The sequence below is a fragment of the Periophthalmus magnuspinnatus genome, chromosome 6 (assembly GCF_009829125.3).
Source record: "Periophthalmus magnuspinnatus isolate fPerMag1 chromosome 6, fPerMag1.2.pri, whole genome shotgun sequence".
Classification (NCBI taxonomy): Eukaryota; Metazoa; Chordata; class Actinopteri; order Gobiiformes; family Gobiidae; genus Periophthalmus; species Periophthalmus magnuspinnatus.
The window spans coordinates 16,028,574-16,046,999 of record NC_047131.1 but is presented as its reverse complement, the minus strand read 5'-3'; the positions used below and the strand labels follow the sequence as shown (position 1 = coordinate 16,046,999).

The 18,426-nt window shown below is 39.1% G+C and overlaps 4 protein-coding genes across 7 annotated transcripts in view; 2 read left to right on the top strand and 2 right to left on the bottom strand.

Annotated features, from left to right (window-relative positions):
- Positions 1–1,872: 1,872 nt before the first annotated feature.
- prpf18 (PRP18 pre-mRNA processing factor 18 homolog (yeast)) lies at positions 1,873–9,305 on the bottom strand. Of its 2 annotated transcripts, XM_033967652.2 has the most exons (11): positions 9,108–9,305; positions 8,614–8,691; positions 8,409–8,435; positions 6,857–6,961; positions 6,208–6,321; positions 5,290–5,436; positions 5,124–5,192; positions 3,990–4,130; positions 3,246–3,317; positions 3,011–3,166; positions 1,873–2,336 (listed from the first exon to the last, which is right to left on the bottom strand). In XM_033967652.2, exons 1-11 carry the CDS (start codon positions 9,171–9,173, stop codon positions 2,256–2,258), a joined length of 1,056 nt encoding a protein of 351 aa, XP_033823543.1. In that variant the 5' UTR covers positions 9,174–9,305; the 3' UTR covers positions 1,873–2,255. The 2 variants fall into 2 exon arrangements, with proteins under 2 accessions (XP_033823543.1, XP_033823544.1); XM_033967653.2 differs by lacking the exon at positions 8,409–8,435 and having other exon boundaries at positions 1,875–2,336.
- A 516-nt stretch (positions 9,306–9,821) lies between these two features.
- On the top strand, positions 9,822–12,938 carry bend7 (BEN domain containing 7). Its single transcript, XM_055222457.1, has 9 exons — positions 9,822–10,036; positions 10,422–10,475; positions 10,553–10,855; positions 10,927–11,044; positions 11,243–11,576; positions 12,339–12,446; positions 12,503–12,620; positions 12,694–12,807; positions 12,884–12,938. Exons 1-9 carry the CDS (start codon positions 9,973–9,975, stop codon positions 12,904–12,906), a joined length of 1,236 nt encoding a protein of 411 aa, XP_055078432.1. The 5' UTR covers positions 9,822–9,972; the 3' UTR covers positions 12,907–12,938.
- Positions 12,939–14,296: 1,358 nt separating this feature from the next.
- sephs1 (selenophosphate synthetase 1) lies at positions 14,297–17,998 on the top strand. Of its 3 annotated transcripts, none has more exons than XM_055222454.1 (10): positions 14,297–14,379; positions 15,346–15,471; positions 15,548–15,644; positions 15,998–16,101; positions 16,168–16,275; positions 16,350–16,504; positions 16,598–16,688; positions 16,778–16,877; positions 16,956–17,168; positions 17,268–17,998. In XM_055222454.1, the coding sequence occupies exons 2-10, from the start codon at positions 15,376–15,378 to the stop codon at positions 17,480–17,482; spliced, it is 1,179 nt and encodes a 392-aa protein (XP_055078429.1). In that variant the 5' UTR covers positions 14,297–14,379; positions 15,346–15,375; the 3' UTR covers positions 17,483–17,998. The 3 variants fall into 3 exon arrangements, with proteins under 3 accessions (XP_055078429.1, XP_033823542.1, XP_055078430.1); XM_033967651.2 differs by having other exon boundaries at positions 15,349–15,471; positions 17,268–17,991; XM_055222455.1 differs by having other exon boundaries at positions 14,328–14,379; positions 15,352–15,471; positions 17,268–17,991.
- The window catches only part of cpt1b (carnitine palmitoyltransferase 1B (muscle)), a 74,076-nt gene continuing 73,564 nt past the window's right edge, over positions 17,915–18,426 (bottom strand). Inside the window, exon 20 of the mRNA XM_033967650.2 lies at positions 17,915–18,422. Coding sequence (XP_033823541.1) covers positions 18,312–18,422 — 111 coding nt within the window. The 3' untranslated portion in view covers positions 17,915–18,311. The remainder of the gene's footprint in view (positions 18,423–18,426) is intronic.

Here is an 18,426-nt window from a genome sequence, read left to right as displayed (position 1 = left end):
AAATATTATCTATTTGGAAAAATGCAGACCTACACCAATCAAAAAAATATGAATTAGATAATAAAAGATCTAAAAAAAAAGTCTTCAAAATGAATAGGCCTACTCAATACACAAGTAGGCTATTCATGGGTTTTCAGCTTCCTGTTATATGGTGCCATTTTGACAGCAGATCTAATTCAAAAGATATGATATTTTTCATAATTTCATCATTTCATTTGAATCCAGTGATAGACTATGCACAATACTCAATAACAAAATGAGCTATTCTACACAGGATGCACCAATTATCCCAGACTCTAGTGAATCTAGTTGTTGAGGGTAAATGCCTGAGACTATGACGCTTGGAATGCCCTGTGAACACATGGAACAGCCCCCTTCTCCATGGTAACACGTCTTAAAAAGGCCAGAGAGTGACGCGGGCTGGACGTTATCACCTTGGCAGCTCACTGCGAGGCTTACATCACCGTGGTTTACTCAGAGGAAAGGGAGTTACTTACTACGAGAATTATTCAATAGGTTGGGTTCATGTGACAAAATAACATACTACACTGTCTATTTAAAATTATTGAGGAGGGCAAGGAAAAACTCTATACTAGGATTTACTCATCAACTGTCAAAATATCTATGTAATGGGTTATTGGGTCTATCTAAAAGTGGCTAACACTAACAGCAAGAATGGGAGTAAACTGGCTGATTAAACCAGGACTAAACCAGGACTAAACCAGGACTAAACCAGGACTAAACCAGGACTAAACCAGGACTAAACCAGGACTAAACCAGGACTAAACCAGGACTAAACCAGGACTAAACCAAGGCTAAACCAAGGCTAAACCAAGTGTACATCTTGTCTAAACTGGGTTTAAACCTCCTTGAACTGCCCTCTGAACAAGGTGGAAGGGTTTGAGCACGTGAATGATCCTGGGAGCTACATTATCGAGGGCTCATGCCCCTGATGGGGTCACCCATGGCAAACAGGTCCTAGGTGACAGGTCAGACTATGAGCGATTCAGAAGCCCTTTATAATGAGCCCCATATCAAGGCCAGTTACGTTGCCCGGGTTGATGTCACCGAGGCCCTACTCTGGGGCCAGTCCTGAGGGAGGAGCTCAATGGCGAGCGTCCTGCAGCTGGGCCTTTCTCCACATGAAAAAACATAGAAAAACATGCGTTCTTACTGTGAGTAGGCTTGCCTCTCCACAAACCTTTCTCTTATTTGGCCTGGAAAAGGGTCTCCTCCTGCTTGTTTCTACGGAAACTGTAATATTTCCCAGTATGGCATAAAATGTATATCTCCATGGAGAATGTTCTGAAGCATATTTAGGGCCGAGCACGAATATGTGAGTCAGAAAATACAATAGGGCCTATTGCATTTGTAAAATTTTGAGGGGAAAAAAAACCAAAAACGCAAAAAACTGTATCATAGACAATAATGTACAGACAATTAAGTGGCATTTAAAATTAGAGTTTAGTAATCTCTGGGGTTTAGTGACACCCCATGAAAAAATATTGAAAGACAGTTCAGTAGTACCACCTCAAAAATCAACTTACATTGCTCCAATGGGAGCCTGGCCCAGAAAAATATCATTGTAGACAAATGAACCTTGGCATTAAAAAATGGAAGGAAAAAACTACTAAAATTATTAAATTATGGCAATAATACTGCAGTTTTAATTTTAACTTTATATTTCCATGAAATCATGTAGGTGACTTCCTACCAGCAGAAAGTTACACACTATCACTTTAAACACAAAGGTGTTGTAGCAGTCAAATGAAAGAACAGAGCAAGATTATCCTATTTGAGAGCGACGCCAGCATCACATTCAAGGTTCTGAAAATAATAACTATTTCCAGACTCGCAGCTAAATATAGTTCTATTCAACAACCCAGCTACCTATGAAGCACCTTTGATAACACCAAAATGATACGCCAGAAGCAAAACTACACAATATGTTCAATACGTTTTATTTTCTTACAAAGAGACATGGAGCCTTAAAGTCGACAGCATTAATGTGTAACAAAACTTATACATGCAAATTAAAATATCTATTGTACAATTTGCTTTAGCAGTTTCCTGTATGCCAATAAAAGAATCTAACAAATGTCAAAAGCCTAACAAAAGGTAGACAGAATAATTTAAATTGTGGTATTTTTCACGAGTTGTAATTCAAATCAATTCAAAACGTGATGGTAGAATTTCACTATATACAAGTTTGCTCTTATAACTTCAGCATTATTAATAGAAGTTAAAAGTGAACGTTACAAAGCATTGTATTCCACACATTTGGATGGGTCTGTTGGGAAGTGTTTCTGGCAGTTGGTCATAAGTCTTTTTAGGCCCTATGGAGGGATAAGATGTCACAAGTGAATATGTGAATCAGAAAAGACAGTTATAAAAAGGCAAACAAATAATATTACTGTATCAATGCAAAATAGTGGGAGATACTAACAAAAAGAATATCACGATCTTATTATTAACCTGTAAATAAAAATGAAATAAAATCATACGTGCAAAACCATGACAATTATTTTCATAGTTTTTAGGCAGTTTTTAGATTATAGATGACATACTCTGAAAGATTTTTTTTCAGATATAGAAAATTCAAATACCATTATAATGTTATAGACCAGTGGGTACATTTCTACAGATGATGTAGTCAATTTTTAGACCTGGCTTAGCCCTAGATTAGACCTGGAATAGTCCTGTTATAGACCTGGTTTAGATCTGGTGCTACTCGGAAAGCCAAATCTTTTCTTTGGTGGTACTTGGTGTGAAAGGTTTGAGAGCCAGAGAGCCTCTATTTCATTTAGATAATTGTTAAAGAATTCCTGATGAGAAAAAAAACCCCCCAAAAAAACTCAATGTTCTCAGGCTAAAATGCATACTAAAAATATATATTCAAACATAAATAAATGAACAAATATAAAACTTTTACCTATATAGTTTGTCTTTTGAGGTCAATACATAAAATAAACCATATTAACCAACAGTACATTTAGCAGCACTTTCTCACCTGGATGTATTTCCTCTGGGTCTCGTCGTTCAGAACATGAGCCACGTGTTTGGAAAAGATCTTTTCTCTCCCTGTACGAGCGTGGATCCCCACCATGGTCACGCCGATGGGCCAGGGTGCGTTTCCGATGGCCATCTGAAGGTAAGCATCATTGGCCTGTTCAAAATAAGACATGTTTTAAAGTCTAACCACAGTAGCTCTGTTATGATATAAACTGAATGCAATTCTAACTTACTTTGACATATTCTCTTTCCAACATAAATTTGATGATATCTGTGATGGACTCTTTGATGTCTGCTGGTAAACTCTATGAGGAAAAAGAACATAGTGAAGTGAAGAGTGTTTTTGCCATAGAGCCATAACATGAATCTCAGTCTAATCAAAATCACCATTTGAACGGACACGATTAGCAAATCACAGAGGATGCAATGTTTAACTACAATAATTTCCTCCACAAACAACACAATATCCTGTTATTCTGCATGAAAACTGCTAACATTGTAGTTTAGAGCTTTACAAACAGATTCTCAAATATGATTCCTGTCAGTTCATTTTTCAGTCTTTTTATTAAAGACAATTAAAATGTGAACAGAATCTTATTTTTAAAACATAAATTACAAATGTTGCAATTAAATATTTTTCCCAAATCGTTCAACCCTATTTTGCCAGCACTTCCTACAGGTGGACGATATGCCAAAACATTCATTTAATGATTTTCAGAGTCAGATCACAGTATCGATTTTTATCACAATTCATGTTTTCTTAGTATCCTTTATGCAGTACAGTATTTAGGAAGTAACTAAAACTATCTGCTGTTTCTGAAAGTTTACTCTTTACCGTGATTGGTTACAAGCATCTGTCACTCACTCAGAGCAGGAGGCCAATAGGAGGACTGGATGGTGGAAAATGTCTGTTTTTGAGCATTGAGCTACACTAAACAAAGCAATGTGGTGATTTTACCAAAATAGCAAACCCTCACCTTCTTGCGCAATTTCCTGAACAGAGGTTTGAGATAGGACTCAGTCTGGGAGTGTGTGGCACTGGCCAGTTTGCCCTGTACACTGCGCTTTACATGGTCCTCACGGCTGTTTAGATCTTTGGCCCAAACGCCCAAAAGAAACTGAAAGACAAGAAAATAGAAAGAGTGTTGGTCATTAAGCAGATCTATTAGGCAAAAAACTTTTCATAGTTTTTTAATCATACTATAGTTGTTTCTCATTCTTATTCACTCTCTCGAAGTTGTATTTATAATGATTCATGCATGTTTAATCTTTTTCATTAATTGGTGAAACACGTATGATTTGGCAGTGTTGCATAGTCATTTTGGTAGCAAATGAAAAACAAAAATGTTATTCTCTGGTGTGATGTGCAGATATCCATTGGAGGTGCAGACAGCTGTGTAGCTCTTTGTTGTGATGTAGTTTACGGTGCCGTCAGCTCTCATTGGGCACCGCAGCTTTCCAATGCAGGAGTCATCAGACTGGTTTCTTGTATTAAATCGTTCAAGATGAATTTTGTGATTTAAAATGTGCAAATTATAACAATGATCCACAGGTGTCATAGATTATAACTATAAAGCAGACACAAGCAAAATAGGTCTCGTTTAATGGTTTATGGGTTGTTTTGGTAAGATTATAACTGCACGCTTAAAGCTACCTTAATTAATTGGATCAAATTATACATTACACAGTAGAAAATAACATAAGCGAGTTATTAACCATTAACTAAACATATTTTATCTTGATTATCTTGATATATCTGAATCGATAAGAAAAAATATGTACCAATGCAATAAGACTTTTTGTACTTGAAATACAAAAACAAAACAAAAAAAACTTAAAATACCATTGCACTTAAAACATCCATCCATTTTCTTTCGCTTATCTGGGGCCGGGCCACAGGGGCAGCAGTTTAAGCAGGGACTCCCAGACTTCCCTCACCCCACACATGTTGCTTGGGTTAAGAAGCAATATCCATGGGTATATAATTTTACTTGTCAATTATACTCAAATCAGTATTGTATGTTCTTAATGAAAGTAAAGCCTCATATTTTTGCAATGTACACATTCAATTTTAATATAACAAATTCATTAAAATCACTTGTTCTTCTTACTCTCAAAAATTTGTCGATAACATCCTGGTCTCCATGGTCATCTCCTCTGCCCAGTGTTTTTCCAAGAGCCTTATTTAAAAAAAAGAAAACAAAGTATATATCAACAGTGCCATCTACTGTCTGTGTTGTGTGTGTGTGTATATATAGTATGAGTATAGCACTTTACCACTAGTTCCTCTATTGTGGTGTTCTCTTCATGCACTTTGAGGTCATGTTGTGTGTCTAGCTCTCCGCCTTCTGTTCCTCCCACAATCTCATTCAGATACTGCTGGTCGATCTTATCCATGGCAGCCTTCAGGTCGTTCCTCAAACCCTGGAACCAGAAAAGCCAATGCATAATATCAACAAAAAGGGAGGATGTATTTTCACTGGAGTTGTACAGTGTAACTGAGGACTTTGAGCTTGTTTAAATGGGCAAAGTTGAGCCAAGCTGAGCCCAGTTGGTCTCAAAGAGTCAAAGCCACAGTGTAATTAGATAGTTTTCGTCCAAAATTGTGCAGCCCTAACATGCAATTTGTCAGCAAAGTATCCTGATTGCAATTATATTATTTTTAAAGTAGGATTCTGTGCACATTGTAAAAAAAAACAACAGGAGCATAAACGTGCATATGACAGGTTACTAATTTCACTAAAACATGGTTCACATAATAAAAAAAAAGCTTGTTTTCTTTTTTGCTATTTGTTTCTTATTTTATTTTGGTGAAGTTTACCATTTTACCTCCTAGTTGAACATGGGCAGCAGATGACATACAGTTGAAACCAGAAGTTTACATACACCATATAAAAAGACACATACTCTTTTTTTCCACTGTCTAACACTGTTAAACATTTGAAAGAAGACATATGAACTGCTAAACAAATATCCAAGAAGACAAGAATCCCATGCATTTTAGAACATTATTGTAGAGGTGTAAAATACAAGATTTTTTCTTTTCTTTTTCTTTGTTGTCTAAATAATTGCAGCCTTTGTATTTTGGTAAATGCAACAACTCAATTGTGTGGGCCTTGTGTGGACCAATGGAAGAACAGCATAGTGGGCATAGCAAACACCAATCCCCATCAAAATCATTTCGTTTGGGCATACCTTGTTTACTTCAGGGGTGAGAATCTCGATCTTCCTGAGTCTTTGAAAGGCGTCATAGTCTGACTCCCCAAACAGTCGTATGGGCTCTCCTCGCTCTCTCAGCCTCCTGATGACCTACAAAACAGACAGAACAGGTGTATTTATGTGAGGAGGCTGTCATTGCAGTCACTACGTTTACATGCATGCCAGACAAACCCGATAACTGACCTAGTCCATTTTAAACAGATTTTTCAAAACACATACAAAACCCGAGAACTACGATTGGGGTGTCATGAATAGAATCTCAAAGATCCCAATGACACATCTGCAGAAGCTGATACATACTTGTCTGCTGCATATAACAGCACAGTCTGTTTTACATTAGGCCCAGAGGAGAGGTGAAGAAGTGCTAGGAGAGATGTTCAACTTCGCAGGGAAAGAAACATTCATGAAAATAATGTGTGTGTTTGGACATGTACTCACTATTTTTAGCTGTACTGTACTCACTAACAGCGATGACAAACTAGGGCTTCTCCACCAAGCGCATATTCATTGTTTTGGTTCAAATTACTAGAAGCACCTGAACAGCCCATTCACACCTATTTGGATTTCCATCAAATTTCCATTTGTATGTAAAGGTAATGCATGTGTTGTGTTTGTCCCCACACACCTCCTGTCTGGACAGCGTCATGGGCAACTTCTCCTCAGTTAGTTCTAACTCCAACACTGGATTCTTGTTTGAAGAGGATGGTTCTTCTTCATCGCCACTGTCAACCTAAAAAAGAAAAGAAACATTTATTATCATTTCTGAACAAGTAAATGTTTTTGGTTTTTTTTTAACCCCAAAAGTCACAACATTATCAAACTAATAACTGAGGGTTGTAATTCAAAAACTAAAGCATGCAATAAAACATTAATGTGCTTCAAACAACGTTCAAATTTCGTGTTAAAGTGATGTATTAGATAAACACACATATTCTCCTGTGACTGTTTCCTATTTGTAAAACTCAAAAATCAAACATATTAGAAATACTATAATACAGAATTTACTCATGCTTCAAAAGGCCCATGCACAATGCAGTCAAAGTATCACTTATAATCAAGTTGAATAAGACATAATTAATAATAATAATAAATAAAGAATAAATAAAAGCAGCTCTTAATAACATAGCTAACTTAGTTTGTATTATTAAACACTTACATTGAGAACACACACGAGGCAAAACACAGAAAAATAGCTCTTCATTACTAGCACACTATCACTGAGTCCATAAGAATGCTGAGTTTAGTTCAATAGAGCTGGGGATTGAACACCCAAAAGTGACAGCTATTTGCAAAATTGCATTTTTTTCTGACAAGCATTGCAACTGTGACTAGATTTGCGGTTTGTTGTAACAATAGGATTCTGTTCAAAGTAGGGTTGTCAAAAGTATTGAAAATCAGATACTAATCAATACTAAAAGTAGTATCAACACTAAATGCTCATGTAAGCAGGTATCAATACCAAAAAAAAAAAAAAAAAAAAATCACATTCACAGGGCAGAAATTAACCTTTCCTGAATAAAGTTAGAAAGATCATGAGCTCTATCGGAACAAGTATAAGACCACATAGACTAGTATATGTCCATGGACCATTATGGAAGCTACCTGGACCACTGAGAGTTTACACAGATACAACACCACATGGCAATATAAAAGAAAGTGATATGATTTAAAACTGAAAATCACATTCTACTGTCTATTATCTATTATCATTGAAATCGGAATTGAGTGTTGAGTCTATTCTTATCAAAATCGTGTTTAAAATTTTTGTATTGTGACAACACTAGTTCAAAGTTCACATTTTAAACATGTCCAAAAATAATTGACAAAAAGACTGAAATATGAACTGACAAACTAATACAAGAATCAAATTTCTGAACATATTTGTACAGATCTAAACTATGGGGTTAGCATAGCGGAGGAAATTATGGTACTTCAAAAATAGCAGCCTTTGAGATATGCCAATTGTGTCCTTTCAAATTGTTAATTAATCAGCCCAAATCCCAAGCTCTATTGTACAAAATAAATGTAATAAACAAAAAAGCATGTGCCTTGAGAGTCTGCTGTAAAAGACTGTTGTTGTTTGTGTCTCTTAGGGAGAGGGAACAGTTTGAATACACGGCAGGCTTCAGTCTCTGCTCATGCATCTGCACAGTGGCACTGCACAGTAGAAGCCCTACCTGTCTCTCGGGAGTCTCGCCCTGAACCTACAGGAGGAGGGCGGCCGTGGAGGCAGACAGGACAAACAGCACAGCAAAACCAATACAACACTGTTCAGTATCTTTAGATATTTTTATTTTGTAGTAATTTAGTCTTCCATCAGCAGCATACAATAATGACAAGTGTAAAACAGTCAAAGATAAAAATTAGTAGAAAGATACATACCTTTAATCCACAGTGTCTGAAGTAATCCTCCTGCTCCTTCTTTGCCAGGTCAGATCTTTTGAAGTACTTTTTGGAGTCCTGTACATCGAAATAGTTTGTATTATTCATTTTTTGTGCTCAAAGTGCTTTCTGATTCAGAACACTAAATTGTAACATAACCAACTTGACCATCATGTCTAGGGTTTTAGTAATTACGAAGAAATCAGTATTGCTTTATTATCATTAAAAGTTATATTTCATTTGATCATGTTTATCTCATATCTTGGGACACATAGGTTTCACATGTTCTATTCACAATCATTTTACAGCATTTTTTCTTCAAATAATTTCACACAGATGCAGAGGAAATACGAGGATCAGAGTAAGATACGGTACTATATATGTAAAACTGGGTAAACTGTAAATCCAGGTTAGTAATCTTGTATAGCCTTGTGTAACCCATAGGTGTAATCTAACGGGGTCTGACATAAACAAGACACTTTTAGGTATCTTACATCAATCAGATTCTTTTCTTCAAGAAGTTTCCTTTTTCGTGCGATCTCTGCTTTCAGAATATCCATTTTGAGCACCTTAAAGTCAATAGATTGCTTGAATTTACCGCAAATCTGAGAGACTTGGGCTAACTATCTGTGAAGCTAATAGGCTAATACCGGAAGACCATGTTCTCTTTCTTCTTCGTCTGTGGTTGTTGCACTGCAAACCAACGTGAAAGGCTCACCGTCGCCATCTGCTGTAGCCTGTCGGAGCGTGCAACGTCATAACCACGGATCATCTGCATTTTATAGCCGATACATTTTTGTTGTAGAGAGCAAGGCCTAAATGAGATCATCATATGGTTGAATACATTCCCATTTCAATGTTTTATTCCTCACAATAAACATATTTCTGGCATTTCTGACTAAAAACCGAGTTGGCAAAACCACCTGTAGGCTATCCTCACTTGGCCTTAGGTTCTAAAATGTATGGCAGAGTTGCAATTGCCCATCATAAACACGCAATAACCAACACCTGCATAGCGTCGAGCTGCTTTAGGACCGTGAGAGGGGGTGGACTGCGCAACAGTGCCAAGAGATTTTATTAATAGACATTTCAATGAATGCACTCTGCTGTTGAATATACAGCTAATATAGTCTGTTTCATATTTTGAGACAAAGGCATTGCATCACATGCCACGTGAGTCAACACTGATGCTGCTCTTTGTTTTAATTAGAAGGGGAGCGAGCTTAGCGCAGCCTGAGGACACATGAGGTGTTAATAAAGCGCTGGTCACTGACTGCGCTCAGGGGACGTGTCGCCGCTGGACGTGTCTGGGGAGCACCGCTACTGAACACTCGACTGTAACATAACATATGTGTGAACATGGAGTTTGGAGAGAGAAAGAGGAGCAGGAAGTCTCAGAGCTTCAAACTGCTCTCGGCTGAAGGTAGGTGTTTCTCCGGACGTGAGTGAGAGCGGGAGACGCGCCTCTGTCTGGCGTGTCTGGCGCTGAGGGCTAGCACAGGGCACAGTAAACAATAGCCACAGTCTGAGCCTCATAGTGCTTATGCACAGGTATAACTGTGATGATTTCAGACTGTGCATACAGCTCAGGCGCTCGTCTCACTCAGCTCCCACAGAGTTGCTCCACTTCATGCCTCCTACAGGTGGTCGATCCTGAGGGGGAGGGGCAGTTTGCTCAAGTGTACTATTGCTGAAGTAGCCTTCAGTTAATATGATGAGTATAGACTAGACAACTAGGCGAAAATTGGATGTGAATGATATGTTACAGTAATTTGAGATTTAATATGATTACATTTTGGTTGTTGAAGTTGCCGTTGAAGCTCCCATCTGTGTGTCCAAAGATGCTGCTGTGCCCAATGAAGGTATGTTTCCCAAGCAGTCTGATTAAACTAAAAAGTATCAGCTGTTTTTGATAACTGTTCCTAAACTTGTCCTGCAGATTGGGTGGGCGAGGAGGGCATGGAGATCAAGAGGCAGATCACTGGGATGATGAAGATTCTGAGTGACAGGAGTGGGAGGGGCTATCAGCGAGCGGGTCCAGGGCTGTCCCAGGACGCAGGGGAGGATGGGGGACAATCTGCTCCTCTGCAGCTGCCTGATGATGACCACACCTGGGCTTCTGAGGATGAAATCGCACCTTCAACTCTATCCTCTACACTCACCAACGGACCTGGCACCCGCTCCAGAGCTCAGAGAGGACTGCACTGCGTGAAGGATATGACCAAAGCACTTGAAGTCAATGGTAAGCAGAAAAGAAAGAGTTACAAACAGTTACAACTAGTATTCCATATGTCATGTAGGTTTTGTTTTTAGCAGACACCAGGCCTCAGTCAGCAGAGGCGCCCTGCTGTATGTGTAACTGTAAGGACACACTACAGGCCATTTTGCAGGAGCTTCAAGTCATGAGAAAAATGATGCAGGCTGAAAAAGGCAAGTTCACAAAATGTACATCACTGCATACTACATCACTTTTTTTGCATCATTTTTGGAAATATCACTTGCACTTTAATTTATGTTGTCTGTCTGTTTTTACCCAAACAGTTAACATATATTCAACCAGTAGCGCTTTTTAATTCCAACCAGAGTCATTTGTTACTTGTATTTTATTACTTAAGCTATTATTTATTTCTATAGAAAAACAAAAGCCGAATGCAGCGTTGCCATGCCAACCTGCCCTGTTTGGCCCTGCCCCCCCACACAGACCATTGAAGAGGAGGCCCATCTACAAAGTGCCACCCCTGACAGTGTGTTCTGCTCACCAGTCGCCTGTGTCTTCTGCTCCTGCCTGTGCTCCTGTCTCTGCTCCTGTCTCTGCACCTGCCTCTGCTCCTGCACACAGCGGAGGGACCACTGAAGCTGGGAGACCAGCAGACACATTCATAGCCCTGGGTCGGTCCTTGGACACACAGCAGGACAGTTCCACCTCTCTGCTCCATCAACCAAGGAAACATCTGGAATCAGAGGTGCTTGTAAAAAACATTGGCATTTGGCTATGTTGTGGTGTTACATTAACATAGTGCAGAATACAAAGGCAAAGCATCCAAGCGAACCAAAACAAACATGGCGACACATGGACAGATGTACTGCAGCCTAGTTTAGTGAATATGGGTTATCAATTGCTATCAAAGTGCTACAAATATGGTGTGAGCCAGCATACTGTTGCTCAGTGAATTGTCACAACATATTATTTATTATTATTATTATTATTATTATCCAATGACCTAAAAATGCAGGGTACACTACATTGACACAAGTCAATGTGTGCCATAGTTTAGACATTTGTCAAAACTTTAACAGTGAGTGTCCATGAGTATGGCCTATTGGTTTAGGCTGATGTTCTGTTTGATGCCTAACCTTAAAGGCTTGTGTAGAGTCTGCCACCTTGTGTCCGTGGGGATGTTACTGCTTTGCCTAGAATGTTCTACAGTAAACTTATCTATCTTACATTATTCAAAGTCTTTCTTTTGCTTAAAAATACCCTGAAAATGCATTCTTACTGTAAGCACCTCACATCTGGTGGCATCACTCACTTGTCTCTATGGAGATGGATAAGTTTGCCATGCTGTGGTATATTCCTGGTAAAGCAATAACATCTCCATGGAGAAAAGCAAGTCACTTGCTTCTGCACCAAAAAAGTTACAGGGTACACCTTTAATATATGTTTGCTATCTCTGTACTCCCTATTGTTTCACATTCATCAAACAGTCTTTTTCATTCTCTTTCAGCCAGAGGTGCGCCTGGTGGAGGACTATGACGTGTTCATCTCAAAGGCTCAGCTTGACTCCATTTTAATCAACTACACTCGCTCTGGCAGCCTGCTCTTCAGAAAACTGGTGTGTCTAAAAAATTGTATCTGTAATTTCACTTTTAATTTGTTTTTCAAATTTAGGTGTGTGCCTTCTTTAATGATGCCACTCTGGCCAACTCTTTGCCCAATGGGAAGAGAAAAAGAGGGCTCAATGACAACAGAAAAGGCTTGGACCAGAACATTGTAGGAGCTGTTAAAGGTAAGACTACAATACAACAGTTAGACTATATATTATGTGTATGTTGAAAATAACAACAGTGTGCATGTTTTAGCATTTACAGAAAAATACTGCATTGAACACAAGATAGAAAAGCTGCCTGGCCCACGAGACTGGGTTCAAATCCTACAGGACCAAATCAAACTGGCCCGGAGGAGGCTGAGGAGAGGTCAGCTATCAGTGCATGGTGATAGGGAATATTTGCTACCATTATTTTTAATAGTGTGCTGTACTTTGGTCCTCAGATGCAGCTGAAGACAACATGTAAACATATCTTCTAAATCTACTCTTTTTTTCTCAGTCTGGTGTCTGTGGGTGGCCTTATGTGGTATTGATGGCACAACATTAAATACTGCTTATGTGAATTCACAGTATTAATTTATTTTTAATATGTCTGCCTTTTGGTTTTCCTGATTTTCATTGTGCTTTCGGTCACACACAAAAATTAAATTTCAGTTTCATCTCTTAGCCTGTATTCTACTTTGTTGTCCAAATTGTGCACATGCAAAACTGTTTTAAACATCATGTTAAAGCCTTAGTGTGGAACATATTAGCCAAAAAAAAAAAAAAAAAAAGACCTCTCCTGCTTGTTTCTATGGAAATGTTTTTATGTGTTTTATGCCATTGTATGAAAGATTAAAAGGCTATAATCTTTCATGCTTTGGTATAAAACATATCCATCTCCATTTCTTATTTATCTCCATGGAGAAATATGGTTTTAACTTTCTTCCATGGAATCATGAAGGTAGCGTGCTGCCTCCAGAAAGTTACATACTATAACTTTGAGAAAATTGCAATAATTGTACTCCATAGGACCTAGGTGCATTGCTGGAGTATATTGTGGACCATAGCACATTTTTGTCTGTAGCTCTTTCTGTTAGCAGCAGCCTTCTTTTATCATGCATTGTAGTAATTGCAAAAAAGTCCCTACAAGGCCATGTCTGCTGTCCCGAGCACAGAGGGGTGTGCATTCATTATGGAGTACTGTGGTGAGTGTTGTTGACCCATGAAAGTAGTGGACAAGCAGTCAGTTTTACCTAAAAAAAATCCAATGTTTCAACTTTATTAGAATTTTCGTAACTCTTTTATCATAATGCAACAATGCTTTATTTTATTATCATTTTACTGTAGTCTCTGCCCAGTGACCTTTAAGTGTTGTGTTGTTGCCTGCCTCAATAAACTGTCTTTTATAAAACCTTCAAAAAGTGGTATGTGAAGTGTCAACCCTGTAGGCTATAATGTTTATAAAATGTAACTAGTATCAAGAGTAGAGAACCATATATAAAGGAAGTTTCATGACATGTCTGATAATAATCAAAAAGTTGCAGTTTATAAGAATAATGAGCTATATTTTCTTTTGGGGTAATTGGAGGGAAAACACTCAATTAAAGGTACACCCCATTGTATGAATTTTGTTGCCAGACTTTTTAGCCCATTAAAGGGGAGGTTGAAGCCGCCTCCTGGAGCACGAAGGACCCGCGGACATCTTGTGAATATTTTCTCTCCATAAGTCATCATTTTATTATTCCTTATGTGCTCAGAGATTTTAGACGCATATACTCGTGTTCAAACAAGCTAATATTTAAAGGTTTGATCCCTCTTGTGCGTAATTTGACCCGGTTTTAAAGCAAACGTTGAACTTTCTGGTCAGGCATTAGCGCACGGCAGCTAAATATCGCCTCGGTGCATTGTGGTTGCAGTCCCCGCACTTGTGCTGGGGATCGCCGCTATCGTGAGCCTGGTAAGGAGAAACTGGCAGGGCAATTAAAGGGGAATTGTTGTAGGAATAAAACTCCGCTTTGGTCCTAGAATCTCTCATAAAGCCGCTGTAGACACTCGTTTTGCTCCATGTCCGCAGAAAGTTTCCCCAAGGCGCATGCAGACTGCTGTTTTGCACATAGGCGCTGGGATGTTGCGCTGGTCGCATGGCGGAGGAGAGGAAGGGGTTAATTTTTTCCGCCGCCGACATTTTTATTCGCTCTTGTACCGCAACTTTTCTGCTTCCACGCTTCAACAGTCTGTGCTCGGTTTATATTCTCCACACGGGCTGCAGTTGTGCGGAGTTATGTGCGCACGATCGGGTTTTGCAGCGGCTTGTAACTTGTGTGTTTAGTTCTGTGATGTTGCTTCTGTACATCCCCTGCCTCAGCGCTTAGCAAGTGTTAGCACGGAAACACAAACTGCATTTTACCAAAACAAAGCCTAAATGAAAACAAAGCTCTTGGCAGAGGTCGTGTAAACTAGTCCACTTGTGTAGTCCCCCAAACCAGAGCGGGACATGTGAAGAGCTGCTGATGTGAGCTCGTCCCAGAGTTGAATGAACTTAGCCACGTTACTGTGAACACTCCCCCTCCTGCACATGGAGCAGGCATCTACTGTAGTGACCCAAGTCTGCATCACTGCTCACTCCTAGAAGTAACTCTACACTATCCTGGCACTTGATAGCAAATTAAAGGCGAATAGCAAATTAGATATTGATTAAATGCTGTCAGTGGACTGAGTTTGTGACATTCATTTTGCTTACAGCTGTAATTAACATATTTAATGTTAGATTTGTAACTGTGTTTATAAACAGCGTCATTTGCATAATAATAACATGTGTCAAAAGGCCTATGCAATACTGATAATACTTAAAACTGAAAAGTACTACTACTAGCTTGTTGATTGATTGCAGATTAAAATTCCTTGTTTGTGTTGTAATCTCCATCAGTGGTGAAGGCCCAGAGTTTCTCCAGACATGTCTGTGAGGGAGTCTTTTAACCCAGAGAGCTATGAGCTGGACAAGAACTTCAGGCTCACGCGCTACGCAGAGCTCAAGGGCACGGGCTGCAAGGTCTGTGAGGCACTCTTTACCTGTTTACGAGAATTTAGATGTTATTTGTTTACAACATATCCATATTTTACTGCAGGTGCCACAAGACGTGCTACAGAAACTGCTAGAAAGTTTACAGGAAAACCACTACCAAGAGGATGAGCAGTTCCTTGGGGCAGTTATGCCTCGACTAGGTAATGGTTACATTTAACAATGTTTTGAAAGAAAAACTGGCTTAGTATAGTCCAGGAGGATATTGTTAGATTTTACTACTATACTATTATAGTATATTATACTATTATGACTATTATAAGATATAAACATATGTTGTACAGATGGAGAATGAAAACCACAAAGAAAATTGTTCTCTACAAGAATAAATGGGAGAAGGATTAGGATTAGGCATGCATGATTCAGCACACCATGCACTACAAATCACACCAAAAACATCACAGCATGCATTACAAATTGAATCAGAACATGTGATGTTTTGTTAATAAGAATGTTTGTAATTCTAAAGACAAAACCTAACTGCTTCTTGTGACAGGCATAGGCATGGACACATGTGTCATCCCTCTCAGACATGGAGGCCTTTCACTAGTTCAAACAACAGACTACATCTACCCCATCGTGGATGACCCCTACATGATGGTATTTACACTAGACACTAATCAGATTGGCGGGTTGATGTGTTGTAACAGAATATTTCCTTTTCAGGGACGAATTGCATGTGCCAATGTTTTAAGTGACTTGTATGCCATGGGAGTAACAGAATGTGACAACATGCTAATGCTCCTGGGGGTCAGCAACAAAATGTCAGAGAAGGTATGACATGTGACATTCAATGAAATGTTTTACATGAAATATAAGTAATGCATCTTATTATTTTTTCTGTTTAGGAACGTGATAAAGTCATACCACTAATCATCCAAGGCTTCAAAGATGCCTCAGAAGAGGCAGGCACATCTGTAACAGGAGGTCAGACGGTACTCAACCCCTGGGTGGTGATGGGGGGTGTGGCCACAACTGTCTGTCAGCCCAATGAGTTTATTATGTAAGAACTTTTCCCTCAGACTATTTCCTACATACAGTACTATTTATAGTTCTGATTGGTTAATATATTGTGATGTTGTGTTGTTTGACCCAGGCCCGACAATGCAGTTCCTGGAGATGTGCTAGTATTGACTAAGCCTTTAGGGACACAAGTAGCTGTTGCAGTGCACCAGTGGCTAGATATTGTATGTCTTGTTTTATCACAGAAAATACAAAATATTAATGAATTTATTTTCTAACATACTTAATCATACCTTATGTTTTGAATGCTCAGCCTGAGAAATGGAACAAAATCAAGCTTGTTGTAACTCAAGAAGACGTAGAACTGGCCTATCATGAGGCCATGATGAACATGGCCAGACTCAACAGAACAGGTTAGTTGTGCATCCATAGATCCTTGTAAATGCATCATTCATAATTTTCTAAACTTTTATTATGAACGGTCCCTATAGCGGCTGGTCTCATGCACACGTTCAACGCACATGCTGCCACGGACATCACAGGATTTGGGATTTTAGGCCACGCACAAACTCTGGCAAAGCAGCAGAGAAGTGAGGTGTCATTCGTCATCCACAACCTCCCAGTACTCGCCAAGATGGCCGCTGTGTCTAAAGCCTGTGGAAACATGTTTGGACTCATGCATGGCACCTGTCCTGAAACCTCAGGTGTGTTGGCATACATAAATAATAGAGATGTAGTGTACTTGCTGTATGAGCCTTTCAGTAAGACCCTTAAAATAAAATCTTTTGTGTGTGTTTCTTTAGGGGGCCTTCTGATATGTTTGCCTCGTGAACAAGCTGCACGTTTCTGCGCTGAAATCAAATCACCCAAATATGGAGAGGGTCATCAGGCATGGATCATCGGGATTGTAGAGAAAGGAAACCGTACGGCCCGCATCATCGACAAACCCCGGATCATAGAAGTAGCTCCACAGGCTGCCACTCAGAATGTCAACCCCACTCCTGGTGTCACATCCTAATTGTGCTTAAACAGACCGGACCCTGCACAGCTCCGCTCAGTGATTTTAGAGACATAAACCTTCAAACCATCATCACACATGCCTAGGCAAAATGACTGGGTTGGTCTAAATCAAGAGAAAACTGCTCCACACAGTGGCTGAAGTGGAACACTGCACTCAGTGGACTCGACCTACCTGTAGGTTTTAGGAGCTAGAGCGATATTAATTTGCCTTTCATGTCCTGTATTCTTTTATGTTAAAGAGTGTCAAATGACACGGATGCAGATGAAGAGTGGGCTAAAATGTGCCTGGCCTGGTGTGTGGTTGCCTATGGGCTTTTTGAACGGCTTTGATCAAAAAGTGGGCAGTGCGTTTCTGTTGGTCCATTCTCTTTGTACAGTTAGCTTAGTTTTAGTTTTGCTGTATCTGATGCCTTGAAAAGAAACCATTGGAAAAGATCAGTTGTTTTTTATTACTTTGACTTTTTGTATTGTCCCCAGCTCAACTAATAAATACCCCAAAAGAGTGTGTTCTTTCATATATACAAAATATTCTTATAATGCGCTGTAAGGTACAATGGACATATTTACAGATTTTACACACATTTATAAAGCTAAAAACCACTAGGAAATATAATTTCCGTTTAGAATTTTGCACTGCAACTTATAAATATGAGTAACAATTCCCTTAATGACATGGAATGGCCAGTTACTGACAAAAAATTTGGAGTGGAGTGGAGCTTGCCCCCATAACCTGTTTACAGAAAATACATAGCACATTTTGAAATGAATGTTCAAAATCTACCCACATAGCACATTTTGAAATGAATGTTCAAAATCTACCCTTATTGTCACATATGCTTTTTGCCATTCTGAACTACTGCAGTTCCATTTTCAGTTGAGAAAAGTGCCTGGATATCGAGCATTGCCCTCTGAATATGATGGCCAAACCTGTACGAATCCTAC